Consider the following 14610-nt stretch of genomic DNA (forward strand, 5'->3'; position numbering starts at 1 on the left):
CAGGGGAAGGCAATGCCCCCATCACACCTCTGCTGCTGCCACTGCTGGCAGCACAAGCCTTGGGCAGCCCTGGTTACCTGAGCCTTGGGCAGCCCTGGGCAGCTGGGCAGCCACCATCCAAGGCTTGCCTGCACCTCGGGCCGGCCCTGGGTGGCTGCGCAGCCATCGGTGGCTTGCCTGTGCCTCGGGCCGGCCCTGGACAGCTGGGGGGGACTCCGGAGGCAGTAGTGAAGAGTGGCCGGACCCACCTGGGGGCGGACCTGGCCAGGCTGCATGCCTGCCGCCCTAGCGGGGCTAAGGGGACTGGGTGCCGCCATCTTGTGGTTGTGGGCGCTGCCATCTTTGAGGATGTGGCAGTCAATTATCATATTCCCTCCTTATTGGCTGTTGGCGCCACCAGCTTTGTGAGGGTGTGATGGTCAATTAGCATATTCCCTCTTTATTAGATAGGATGTTGGAAACAGGTTTAGAAGAAGTAATCAAGAAGAAGAGAACATAAGAATTAGATGAAATTTTCAACCTAGATTTTCAGAGCGTGTTATAAGGTCCAGAAAGTAACTATGAGATTTGGTTAATGAGGAAAATATTTATGAAGGTGACTAGCACTGAAGGTCAGTGTTTTACACGAGCTCAATCACCTGGAAGTTGAGGTTGTCCAGAATTTAGGATCCAAAGAAAAATCACAAAAAAGATAAGAACCCTGATGTGTGACTAGAAGAATAAAATTTTGAAAGAGGCAGCAAGTAGGAAAAAGACAATGACCCTATTGTCAAGCATTAAACTTTTTAAGACTAAATTTAAAAGAGAATAAATTGCCACTTAAGGAAAACATCTTAAGTAGGAGAAGGTCAGTTTTCAGTTAAGGGGATTTTTTTTAAAGAGTCAGTGACAGGACTTTTGCTTTCTTTATGCAATAGAATAAGAATTCTAGATTGTAGAGAATAAAATGGAAAAAGCCTACAGAAAGGCAAAAGTTGATATGGATGGAAAAGACAGTCTGAAATATGATAGGTGACCAGAGGGATCTTTACCTTGTGCAGTTACTGCAAACCTACTTAAGAAAGTAGACAATAAAGCTATATTAATGAAACCAAATTTCTGCCATGCTTTTAAAAGAACTTTAGTCAAAGTTATTTTGTTGTCCAGATGACATGAAAATTCCATAGTGAAGCGTCATGGGCAGAAAAATCTTTACCTCCTATAATACAGACTGCTCTTTCTTCAGTATACAACTAGGATGGAACCTGGAAAGAAATGCTATTCCTCAGAATTCCAAATTCCTCTGTATTTAGATATTAAAAACAATGTGCGCATATCCCATTTTCTGAAGGAATCACTTACCTCCAAATACACATTCTGGGGTAAAGGAGATGTCATCAAGGGCAATAAAGATGTGTTCATTACCACTCAAATCAGCTTCAAATGCCACCTTAAATGGACTGTTACTGGAGAGATGTACATATCCGTACACCCAACCGGTTCTTTTATTGCCAATCACTGACCACACCAGGATATTTAGTCCAGATTCCTCAACAATATACACCTATGGGTGGGGGAAAAAACAGAGAAAAAGCAACTCTTTATGGTTTGGATATTAGAAATATATATACTTGGGTATCTTCTACCCAAGGCAGTATAATATTCTCAATGTGAATAGAAACCGCTTTTGACTTGTTTTGGCTTGTTTCCATGGTGTTTAAGAAAGAAGGAAGCCTGGAGAGCACTCTACACTGACTTGATGTTTTCAGGTTTTTTAGATGTAGGCGCTAGTTTCATTTCTGTGTAATGTACCCTGTCAGGTGCTACAGATTAAAATAGGATTAGTCCTTCCCTTTAATGGGCCATGTGATAAACCCATTTCCTCAACTATGGGCTGGTGGTTCAAAGGGCAAAGTTTGAAGCAGACTGCCCCCACTTGAATCCTGATTCTGCTCTTCATTGGGCATCCAAGTTCTTAATGAAAAAATGGAGTCTGGCCATGTGACAGCTCAGTACCTTGACTATAATATTTTCTATATGTTATAACCATAGTATGTACATATAGAAATTAACATGACAAAACCAAAGATTTAATTAACAAAAGACAATGTAACATACACATAGTACATAGTAGATTTTGTTAATTAAATCTTTGGTTTTGTCATGTTAATTTCTGTGTATCAAATTGGACATGGTAAAAACTATAACATTTTTAAGCATCTAAAAAGCTGGAGGTGCAATACAACTAGAATCTCTCATTGCTAAGGAGAAATCCATGTCTAACTAAGGTTGCATCACTGGAGAAAAAGAAAACCCTCACAGTAAGTGACTATGAGAGTTTTCAAGTAACTTTAGAAACTAATGTCAGAAAATATTTAATATTTTGACAGAAAATCTTCCTGAATTAATTTACGTCAATATTCAGGATGTTATAAAGTTCAAGAGCTAATAAAGTTCAGGTTTCAACAAAGAATAAATGAAATAGAAATACAGTTAGTTTTGAAACCAAGCTTTGTGCCAAGTTTTAATCATTTAAAAACAAAAACCTGTCATTTATAGCTCTCTTTACCAAAAGTTCTGTGCTTAAACAACAAAAAATGTAAAGCTCCAAAGTTATTTTTCTATATTTTCTTTTTGTTTACTGAATTTAATAGTGATCAGTTCCCTAGATCCATGGTCGGCAAACTGCAGCTCGCGAGCCACATGTGGCTCTTTGGCCCCTTGAGTGTGGCTCTTCCACAAAATACCACAGCCTGGGCGAGTCTATTTTGAAGAAGTGGCGTTAGAAGAAGTTTAAGTTTAAAAAATTTGGCTCTCAAAAGAAATGTCAATCGTTGTACTGTTGATATTTGGCTCTGTTGATTAATGAGTTTGCTGACCACTGCCCTAGATGATTAGTAATGTACTTGAGCAATCACTTATACTACTCTTGCTTTTATAGAAAACCAAGACCCAGAGAAAACACATAGATAGCAATTTCCTTGCATTGCAATAGTCTTGTTTGTGCAATGACATTCCCCTTTATTAAGTACTTTTACTTTCTTACTTTTTTTTTAGTGTCAAAATTTATCCTATAAAAATCTATCTAAAACGTATACTAACACAAGAAGATGATAAGACCATTCATCCTGCTGCATAAGATATTATATTGACATTCTAGAAATACTACCAAGAATTGTCAAATATTCCAGACCTGGAAATCAAGCATGTTGTCAATGCTCACCACTATAAAAAAAGTGAAGTCAAACCAGAAACCCAACTGTTAATGGACATTAAACAAAACAGTAAAAATAAATCAAGGGGAGGGGGGCGCATTAAACTGAAGAAAAATAGAAAGCTTGCACAGTTTGAAACCTGAAAAGTGAGAATATAACACCAACATTTTGAAAAAGCAGATATTTCTTAAGCAAAAATCACTTTTTATATTGATGTTTCAATAAATGAAATATGCTAAGTCTCAACATGAAAGGAATTTGAGTCATTTAACTGTTTCCACTCTCAAACATTCATCCCAAAGAGTCTTCAGCTCCAGGATTTGGTGGATACGTAGCTGTCACATTTATGCAAGTTTCCCCACACCCCTTTTTTAAAACTTAAAAGTAAAAAAAAAAACTAAAAAAGTATGAAGCTTTCAGTTCAACTTGATAATCAGACAGCTTACAAAATTATACTAAACTAGAGGCCAGTGCACGAAATTCATGAACGGGGGTGTGTGTCCCTCAGCCCAGCCTGCACCCTCTCCAATCTGGGACCCCACCGGGATTGGGCCTAAACGGGCAGTCGGACATTTCTCTCACAATCCAGGACTGCTGGCTCCCAACTGCTCGCCTGCCTGCCTTCCTGATTGCCCCTAAGCGCTTCTGCCTGCCAGCCTAATCACCCCCTAACCACTCCCCTGCCAGCCTGATTGATGCCTAACTGCTCCCCTGCCAGCCTGTTTGCCCCTAACTGCCCTCCCCTGCAGGCCTGGTCACCCCTAACTGCCCTCCCTTGCAGGCCTGGTCACCCCTAACTGCCCTCCCCTGCAGGCCTGGTCACCCCCAACTGCTCTCCCCTGCAGGCCTGGGTCCCCCCGCAACTGCCTTTCCCTGCAGGCCCGGTTGCCCCCAACTTCCCTCCTCTGCCAGCCTGGTCACCCCTAACTGCCCTCCCCTGCAGGCTTGATCACCCCCAACTGCCCTCCCTTGGGGGTGATCAATAGGGCCTGGTCCCTCTCAAATGCCCTCCCCTGCTGGCCTGATCGCTCACAACTGCCCTCCCTTGCAGGCCTGGTCCCTCCCAACTGCCCTCCCCCGCTGGCCATCTTGTGTCCACATGGGGGCAGGATCTTTGACCACATAGGGGCAGCCATCTTGTGTGTTGGAGTGATGGTCAATTTGCATATTATTCTTTTACTAGAGGCCTGTTGCAGGAAGATTCCTGCAAGAATAGGGCTTCCTGCAGCCTGAGCAAAGTGGAGAAGGGAGCGAAGCCTGCCTCGCTCCCTCCTGTCTCTGCTGCCTCGCTCCCTTCTCCGCAGCTTCGTTCCCTTCTGTAGCGCTTGGCTCCCTTCTGCAGCGCTTGGCTTCCTTCTACACTGTCTTCAGTCTTCGCTTCGTTCCTGTGTATGCAAATTAACCGCCATCTTTGTTGGGTTAATTTGCATACTCGCTCCTGATTGGCTGGTGGGTGTAGCAGAGGGAAGGTCAATTTGCATGTTTCTCTTTTATTAGTGTAGATTAGATAGGATAGAGGCCTGGTGCATGGGTGGGGGCCAGCTGCTTTGCCCTGAAGGGTGTCTCGGATCAGGGTGGGAGTTCCCTTGGGACATGGGGAGGCCTAGGAGAGGGGCCTATGGTGGTTTGCAGGCCGGCCATGCCCCCTGGTGACCCAAGCAGAGGCCCTGGTATCTGGGATTTATTTATCTTCTATAATTGAAACTTTGTAGGCTTGAGCAGAGCTAAGCCTCCTGCTTGCTCCATTTTTGTTGGGATTTATTTATCTTCTGTAATTGAAACTTTGTAGCCTTGAGGCTGTCCAGGGCTGCAGAAGCTTGGCTTCCTCCATCACCAGGGGCAACTCAAGCCTCCTGCTCTCTCTAGCTCTGTGGCTGAGGCCATTTTTGTTGGGATTTATTTATCTTCTATAATTGAAACTTTGTAGCCTTGAGTGGAGGCCTGGGGTGGCCAGGGTGTGCGGAAAGCTTGGCTTCCTCCATTGCCAGGGAAACCCAAGCCTCCTGCTCTCTCTGTGGCTGCAGCCATCTTGGTTGGGTTAATTTGCATACTCGCTCCTGATTGGCTGGTGGGTGTGGCTTGTGGGTGAAGCGGAATGATGGCTAATTTGCATATTACTCTTTTATTAGATAGGATTGAGTTTTTGGTTGTTTTTTTTACATAAATTATGCATTATTTCACAAGGATTTAAAAAGAAATAGCTTTATTTTATAACTCTTTACCTGGGAAAACTAGTGCAAAAAACCAATTACATGAAAATATAACCCAAAACTTTGTTTTTCACCCCCAAATTCTAGCATATATATGTATTTTAGTTATTAATGTATCTATTTTATTTACGCTTTATTGTATTCTCTACCTTCAGTCTTTTAAATCTTCAATCAATCCTGGATGCTCTTGCCAAATTCCTTTTTCTTTCATTGTCCTTTTACCTTACTTCTCAAAAACTCACCCCCTGATTGCTCCCAACCTCCCCTCCCCGCGCCCCCACCGACACACACACCATCATGAGCATTATCATTATGTCTCCAATAGATGCCAACCTATCTTGTCTCATTATTTCACCCTAGTATAGTCCAAATGAGTTCTGGTCAACTTCATTAACTAACTTAATTGCAATGAAACTCTTTTTGAGGAAGCAACTCTCAGCACTTGAATAAACATCCCTTTGAATTAAAATATTCAATAACATATATGAACAGATAATAGAAAATATGAGTGGTAATGATTAAATTCAGAAAATTATGGATATCAGAGACTAGTTATTTCAACAATATCCATGTGCCTAAATTATCCAGGTAAGAATTTAAATAACGTGATTAGTAGCTTTTGGTGAAGTTCCTCTCTTCCTTCCTGTCTCCTTCAGTAAGACAGGAAGGCTAGAAGAGACTGAAATTGCTTATTCCCCTCCCCCCACCTGGAAAGCTATCAGAGGCTGGGATGGGTATTTTTCTTTCTCCAATTTGTTAAGCTCTGGTAAACTCCAATAAATCAAGCTCTCTTTAAATAGTTTGACTTGAGGGCAGATCTGGCCAGGAAGATTAGAATGATGGGTATATTTCAAAATGGTCTATTTTCCCCTTTTCCTACCAAATGATTGCAGTGACTTTTCTCTGTTTTTCAATGTGAGAACCTTGTAAGGCTGTTAGAGGTCAAACTCACAAAAGTATGGTATTCCTTCCAGAATGTTTAACTTTCAAACTTGTCCACAGTGAGCCTCCAGCAATTCATTAATTATAGCCCAGGCTTTCTTACCCCAATACTGGGTAAGAAGCCCAGGCCCAGGCCTTGCCTTAGCAGCTGTGTCTGGGCTTCAGATCCAGCTGTGTCCTGGGAACCAGGGGGATAAAGAAGGATGGCAGAGGCCTCAGTTCTTGCAGGGTAACCTTTCCTCACTTTCTCCTGTCCTTTGGACCTCTGGCAGGTGGTTTGGGGAATGGTTGGTCTAGAGTTGGGGGAACAAAGGGTCAAGGCTCTTGGAGGCTCCCTGGATGGTGTGGGGCTAGCTGCAGCACTGAGGGGAATCTGGTCAGGCACCAGACATGTGGGTGGGGCACATCTCAGCAGGGCCCCTGCTTCTAGGACAGCCTCCCGCCCCCCACCACCCACCACTCCCCTGCCTGCCACACCAATATGGTAGAATTTATTCAATTCCAAGTATGATTGTAGCTATATCAATTTCTGGGAAAGATAAAACTATAAATTCAGCAAAAAAGATTAGTGATTGCAAGGGATGTGGAGGTGGTAGGGAGGAATGAATCGGTGGAGCACAGGTGGATATTTTAGGGCAGCGATGCTATTCTATATGATAATCTGGATATGTCATACATTTGTGGAAACCATGGAATGTACAAGAGAAAGGGTGAACCCAAAGGTAAACCGTAGATTTTAACGAATAATAAAGCATTAACATTGGCTCATCAATTGTAACAAATGTACCACAATAATGCATGATGTTAATAATAGTGGAAACTTGGGGTAGGAAATGCAAGGGAGTATATGGGAATTGTCTGAATGCTGCTGAGTTTTTCCTGTCAATCTGTAGCAGCTAATGAGAAAGCCTATTAATTAAAAAGCAAGAAAATATATACAAGTACAGATCTGGGATGGAATTTTTCTTATTTGCTTTGATTCACTCAATTGCCTAATTAGTTGGAAAATCACAAATGTCTCATCCATTTTAATGTCAGTTAAAACAATTATTCAAATGGTCACTTGGTTCTCTAAACACATTTACTCACTCTTTCCTCTCTTCCCTCTTTCCATCACACTTTCTAATTTCAGATATTTAAAAAAGTCTGGTGGTACATCATTTCTAATTTTACTAATGTCAACTGCTTTCCCAAGCTCCCTCTCCTGAGACCTAGCAACTTTGCCTGATCAGAGGCAAGGATGATCAAATACCAGGTACATTATGGTATCAAAGGAGGTACTAAAGAACTCAGTTAATAACAACAGTTTTCTAGAACCGGGCCCCAAAGAACAGTTAATGAGAAAATCCTTACAATGCTACAAAGCTTTCTTCAAGATTTCTCTCCCCTGTCCCTTTCCTCTATGTTTTGTTACTCTCTCCCTCCCTGTGTCTAGCCACAAGGCTCCCTTGCCAGTCCTCCTAAACACCAGGCACACTCTAGGCTTGAAGCTTTGCACTATTTCTTCTCATGTCTGAACTGTTCTTCCACCTGCAGCTCATATTTGCATGGCTCACTCCCTCACCTCCTTCAAGTGTTTGTTCAAAGTTTACATTTTTACTGCGGCCCCCTCTGACTGTGGTTTTGAAAATGAGCCCATACCCAGCTCCAACAATCCTATTATTCTGCTTTACTGTGTTATACAGTTTTTTAAAATAATTTTATTGAATTTATTGGGGGTGATGTTGGTTAATAAAATTATATAGTTTCAAATGTACAATTCTATAATACATCATCTGTATATTGCATTGTGTTTTCACTACCCAAAGTCAAGTCTCCTTCTGTCATCATTTATACCTCCTTTACCCTCTTCTACCTCCCCACACCCCACTTTCCCTCCGGTAGTCACCATGCTGTTGATTGTGTCTATGAGTTTTTTGCTTTTTTTTTCTTCTTAATCCCTTCACATTTTTCACCCAGCTTGCCAACATCCCTTGCCTCTGACAGCCATTTGTCTGCTTTCTGTATCTATGAGTCTGTTTCTATTTTGTTAGATTCCACATTTAAATGAAATCATATGATATTTGTCTTTTTCTCTGACTGGCTTACTTCACTTAGCCAAATATGCTCCGGATCTATCCATGCTGTCACAAAAGGTAAGATTTCCTTCTTTTTTTTCTGGTTGAATAGCAGTGTATTGTGTAAATACACCATAGCTTTTTTATCCACTCATTTACTGATGGGCCCTTAGGCTGCTTCCAAATCTTGGCTATTGTAAATAACATTGTAATAAACACAGGGGTGCATATATTATTTTGAATTCATGTTTGGGTTTCTTTGAATATATTAATAGAAGTGGAATTGCTGGGTCATAAGGAAGTTCCATTTTTATTTTTTTGAGGAAACTATATGTTTTTTATAGTGGCTGCACCAATCAGTATTCCCACCAACAATGCATGAGGATTCCCTTTTCTCCACAGCTTCACCAACACATGTTTTTTGATTTATTGATGATAGCCATTCTGATAGACATGAGGTGATATTTCATTGTGGTTTTAATTTGCATTTTCTGATGATTAATGATGTTGAACATCCTTTCATATGTCTATTGGCCATCTCTATTTCCTCTTTGGAGAAGTGTCTATTCAGGTCCTCTGCCCATTTTTTAATTAGGTTGTCTGTTTTTGTTTTTGTTTTGATGTTGAGTTGTATAAGTTCTTTATACATTTTGCGTATTAAGCTCTTATCAGATGTATCATTGGTAAATATATTCCCCCATTCAGTGGTTTGTCTTTTCATTTTGTTGATGGTTTCCTTTGCTGTGCAAAACCTTTTTAGGTTGATGTAGTCCCATTTGTTTATTTTGTCTTGTTTCCCATGTTACATGACTTTAAAACAATTACCCATCTTACTTATTTATCACATTTCCTGCTTGCTGTCTTCCTCCAGTATAATGTAAATTCTATGAGGGCAGAGAGTGTGTTTGTTTTATTTAATTATGTATCCTTAATGCTTAGAATATGACTGGGTACATAATAGATGCTCAGTAAACATTTGATAAATAATGAAAGAGTGGAAAAGTTAAAATTTTAAGAACTTCAGTGTTTTCAAAGGATCTTGGAGACCTTCTAGAGAACTAGAGGGAATAATTGACTCACTAGTTAATAATGGGAGCAGAAGTAGAAGCTCATATTTTTCATTGTGATATTTCTATCTTAGCAAATTTATTATTTTATTTTTAAAAAATGTATGTACTTACAAAACTCAGTCATTCAGGAGCTTCAGTAAGAACTAGTAATGCTCTAATCCCTATGTTTAGAAATAATTACTTGTTCACACTAAAGCATCACCTCAACTTCTTTTCTTAGTTTACTACTAGAGTTCACTGTGTTATAATTAAGCTACATGTCTTAAAATAAGAAATTCACCATAGATCCGTGGTCAGCAAACTGCAGCTCGCGAGCCACATGCGGCTCTTTGTCCCCTTGAGTGTGGCTCTTCCACAAAATACCATGGACTGGGCGATTCTATTTTGAAGAAGTGGCATTGGCAGAAGTTTAAGTTTAAAAAATTTGGCTCTCAAAATAAATTTCCATCGTTGTACTGTTGATATTTGGCTCTGTTGACTAATGAGTTTGCCGACCACTGCCATAGATAAGTATGGGCATGGGTAATTTTCTATATATCTGACACACATCCAGATATATGTGTTATATATGTATACAAAAATATATATATATGTTTAGAACAACCAGAATATGAAGATCAATTTACATTTAAGCTCTATCTTTAACGGTTGAATAAATAGATGACTCTTTTTTCTTTCTTATTTGAGATGGAAGATAAACAATACCAGTTTGTTCTCTAATATCCCAAAGCAAATTCAATGAGTTCATTCACATGAAATCTGTGTTGAAACTATAAAAACCTATCCAAAGTTGGTTGGTGATTACTAGTAAATGTGGTATAATGAGGCATTTCTATCATATTTTAAAAGCATACAGCTTTCCTTCAGTGTTTAACCTACCTAGCAATAAGAAGGCTGAACTTAAACTGGGCCTAGAACCCAGATTCTAATCCTGGTTCTGCCAATACTAACTGGATGTCTTAGTCTAACTGACCTAATCTGTTTAAACCTTGATTTCTCCTCTATTGAGTGGAAGATATTAATACCTGATAGGTATGTAATTAGGTTTAAATAAATATATATAATTCATATAAAGTTAATGCCAACACTAAGTAACACATCCTTATTATTATTCATGTGCTTGCTATTACATATCATTATATATTTTTTTAAAAAGAGTTTATATAGTAGGATTAATTATGTTAATAAGGATGCTTTCATCATGAGGAGCTGACACTATTGTAGGATTAAAAAGTAATTTCAGGGTTGTTTGTTTGTGTTTGGTGTGTGTGTGTGTGTGTTTCAAAAGCATTGTTAGAGTCCTCTTAATAAGGGGAATGAGACCAGAGAGCCTTAGAAATTTTCAGTGTCCAGTCATTTGTAACTCAGAAAGCTAGTCTGGGATAAGGTTTCCCTGTATTCCAGTTGATTGCCCCTCCTGAACATCACTTGAGTTGCAGTAAACAGCAGTGACTGAATCAGAGGAGGAAGAGCTGAGAAAACTACGGCTACTATGCATGTGGAAATGGAAACAGCAGATCTGTATTTAGCTCTACAACATTAACCTCACATTCTTTGAAAGAGCCAGACTATTTGGAAGTAATCAGAAATAAAGCATCAGCCAAATGACTCACTAGCAGAATGACCTGTGTAGCATTCAATATTAGCCTGATACTCACAAGTGATTTTTTTTCCCCTCCCAGCTAATAATATCACTGTACAGATCACCTTCAAAATGCCTTCAAAATACCTGCCCTCAAAAAGAAGAAAAATTAGCCGGCAAAATAGCAAATAAAAAAAAATGGAATAGGGTGTTAATTTACTTTAGTTTTAGCATGTTCTGCAAAATTGTAAGTATTTGAAAAAATGACTTGTGATTCTGATGGCAAAATGAAAACACATGCTTACCTCTACTCCTCAAGAATATTCCACTGCAAAGACAGGAAAAATACAGAAATAAATCTACTGACACTGGAAAATCAAGAGCATAGCTACCAACATAAAAAAAAAAAAAGAACTTTCTGAAAGTTTTAAACTGAATAGAAACTGATGAAAATATGTAAGTAAAACTGAGAAAGTTGTGAACACCTACAAATGAAGAAAAGACCAACCAAGAAATGACTGTTCCCAGCAGAATTCTGGGAGCATAAAGAAGGAGCTGTGCATGTGTCACTGGCTAGTAATTCATCTTTATAAAAAGTCAGGTCAATCTCTGTGTGAGGAGTTGCTGATCTAGCATCCGTGCCTGGAACACACAGCGTGAGTAAATACTAGTATTGCTCCTGTGGGCGATCTGACACACGAGTTTCCATGAGTGGGCACTGGGACCAGAGGAACGAGGAGGCGTCCCTTGTGACTGTCATGTAGTTCTCACACCTCCCTCAACAAATAAACAAGCTACCATTACATCACAATTTCAAGCCCCCTAGAAATTCAGCTCCTCCTTTACACCAGAGCAACAGAGAACTAGAGATCATGATTCAAAATAAGTATGCACTTTTAGGGGAATGAAACTGCTTACTTGGTTGGAGGCAATGAAATATATATATTCACACACACACACACACACACACACACACACACACACACACTAGAGGCCCGATGCACGAAGTTTGTGCAAGGGGCTTGGCCCTCGCAGCCTTGGCTTCATCCAGAAGGTCATTTGGACGATAGTTCTGCTGTTTGGTGTAATTAGCATATTAGATCTTTATTATATAGGATTATTCAATGTAGACTTATCCACATATAGAAATACAAAACCAATAGGAAGTAACCAAACCAGTGAGGAAAATTCTAAGAGACATTAAATTGCACAGAATACTAGTGGAATACCTTGAGGAAGATTGCTAATAGAGTAAGTGGGCAATAAATAATGTAAGTAACTCCCTTGAGAGATTTGGGTACCCAATATATCAATAGAATAGAATAGGATAATAAGAAAAAGAAGCATTCAGAGTTCTTAGAAATTAATAATATGATTGCAAGTATAAAACCCCAGAGATTAACTGAATAGCAGAATCAATACAAATTAAATTCCAAAAAGTAAACTGGAAAATTGAACCAAGTAATCAGATACAGTGCCAGAAGACCAGAACATAAAACCTTTGAAGACATGTTAGAGGGTAGCAAGGACAAAGGCAGTTTACACATGTGTCTAATAGATTTTCCCAGAAGGAGGTAATCAAATAAATTGCAGAATAAAACCACCTGGTGATGAAACATGATGAGGGCCCACCAAATTTCCAGGATGATGAACTCCAGGAATAAAAAAATATTTTACGCACTTTCTGAGAGAAAAGTAAGATTCATAAAAATTCTGGAGGAGAAATAATCAGACTGACATCTGTCTTCTGTAAGGCATACAGATCATGGATTTTAGAATACAATGCAACAGCGCCTTCAATAACTTAAGGAAAAATAATTTTGAACCTAGAAGTTCATACCCAATCAAACTATCTTTCCAATATGGGTACATAACAGTTTTTCAATTAATCAGGAACTCACAAAGCTTACCACCCATGTATACACTATTTTTGAAATGTGTGTAAAGAAGACATGTTATTTGGGGCTGACGCTGCCCGCCCCAGAGTTCATATGTTGATACCTAAACCCTAGTACTTTAAACTGTGACTGTATTTAGAGACAATAAGTGATTAAATTAACATGAGGCCATTAGGGTGGACCCTAATACAATTTTTCTGATGTTCTCAAAAGAAAAGGAAATTTGGACACAGGAAGAGATAGATATACCAGAGATGATCGCACATAGAGGAAAATTCACGTGAGGGAAGATGAGAAGGCTACTATCTGTAAGCCAATGAGAAAAAACTCAGAAGAAATCCAACATGTTGACAAGCTGATCTTGGACCAGTAGAATCTAGAACTGTGAGTAAATAAACTTCTGTTGTTCAAGCTACCCAATCTGTGGTATTTTGTTATGGCAGGTTAGCAAACTAATATACACAGTAAACAAAAAAATTCAATATAATGATTGCATAGGAATTGATAAAGACTAGTGAGCAAAGATAGCTATAAAAGTTTTACTTGATTATTATATATTAGTGAGGCATTTCAAAGGAGGTGATTGTCAAGAGCGTGGATGAACTACACCCTGAATCTTCTGTTCTAGCCAATTTTAGTAAGTCATAGAGCTGGGAGGATAAGCCAGGTCAATAAAATCTTGCCAAAGATCTTCATTTATTTGAGGAGTGGGTAGGTTGGAAGTATGCAATTCATTTACAATAATAGTGGATAAATATTTTAAAGAATTTAATAAAAATTAAGCGTCCACTTCAGAAAAAGAGACACAGCAATTAAAATTTCTAAATATCTGGGAATAAGCAAGAACAAAAGACATAAAAACGGAAAAGACATATAAAGGGAAAAATAATGAAACAAGGAAAAAGACACAGAAAACATACAAAAATAGGTCTCCATTTTGATGAAACAGCAACCATAACACTGAGTTGATTTGTAAAAGAACAGAAGCTCAGATAACAGGAAAAAGATAACCCCAGCCATATCTTTATAACTGACATAATGAAAGCCAACTATCACAGAATAATAAAAATAAAGAGATGGGTAAGATTTTACAGAAATTATTTTTTAAATGGTAAGAACATCCAAATTATTAACAGGCAAAAAGATTTCAGGGAAAGTATAAAGAGGGATGTTTAAACTTGATAAAAGTTCTAATTCCCCAAGCAGATATAACTGTCTTGAATTTTTACACATTCAACAACATAGCTTTGAACTATAAAGGGCTGAGATGGATATAAACAAAAAGACAAACTGAGAATTCTATAATCAAACTGGAGGAATTTAAAATACCTTTTCCCCAAATTGACAAACTCAGTAGATAACAGTAAGCATGTAGAGGATTATTATGTATCTCTGTGTTTCTATCGTCTTTCTATGCCTCTATCTATTTTTGTATCAAACTGAGAAACAACCTTTCTTTTATACATCTGTAGAAAATTTAAAAATGCATATATAAATTTCACGTATAATAATGGAAGCATGTCAAATCAACAAGAGAGGACACAGTACTGAATCAATGGTGATGGTGGAGGAATTGGCTTGCAAACGGCAAAAATTAGGAGCTTCTAACTTTTCACCATACATACACAAAATAAATTATAAGTGGATTAATTAATTA

General features: G+C 38.8%; 1 protein-coding gene across 1 annotated transcript in view; it reads right to left on the minus strand.

Moving 5' to 3' along the window:
• The window catches only part of MALRD1 (MAM and LDL receptor class A domain containing 1), a gene marked incomplete at both ends in the record, with an annotated part of 625033 nt that overhangs the window by 142828 nt on the left and 467595 nt on the right, over nt 1–14610 (minus strand). Inside the window, one exon of the mRNA XM_079776420.1 lies at nt 1342–1543. Coding sequence (XP_079632546.1) covers nt 1342–1543 — 202 coding nt within the window. The remainder of the gene's footprint in view (nt 1–1341; nt 1544–14610) is intronic.

This window comes from Cnephaeus nilssonii (genome assembly GCF_951640355.1).
Source record: "Cnephaeus nilssonii genome assembly, chromosome: 1".
Classification (NCBI taxonomy): Eukaryota; Metazoa; Chordata; class Mammalia; order Chiroptera; family Vespertilionidae; genus Cnephaeus; species Cnephaeus nilssonii.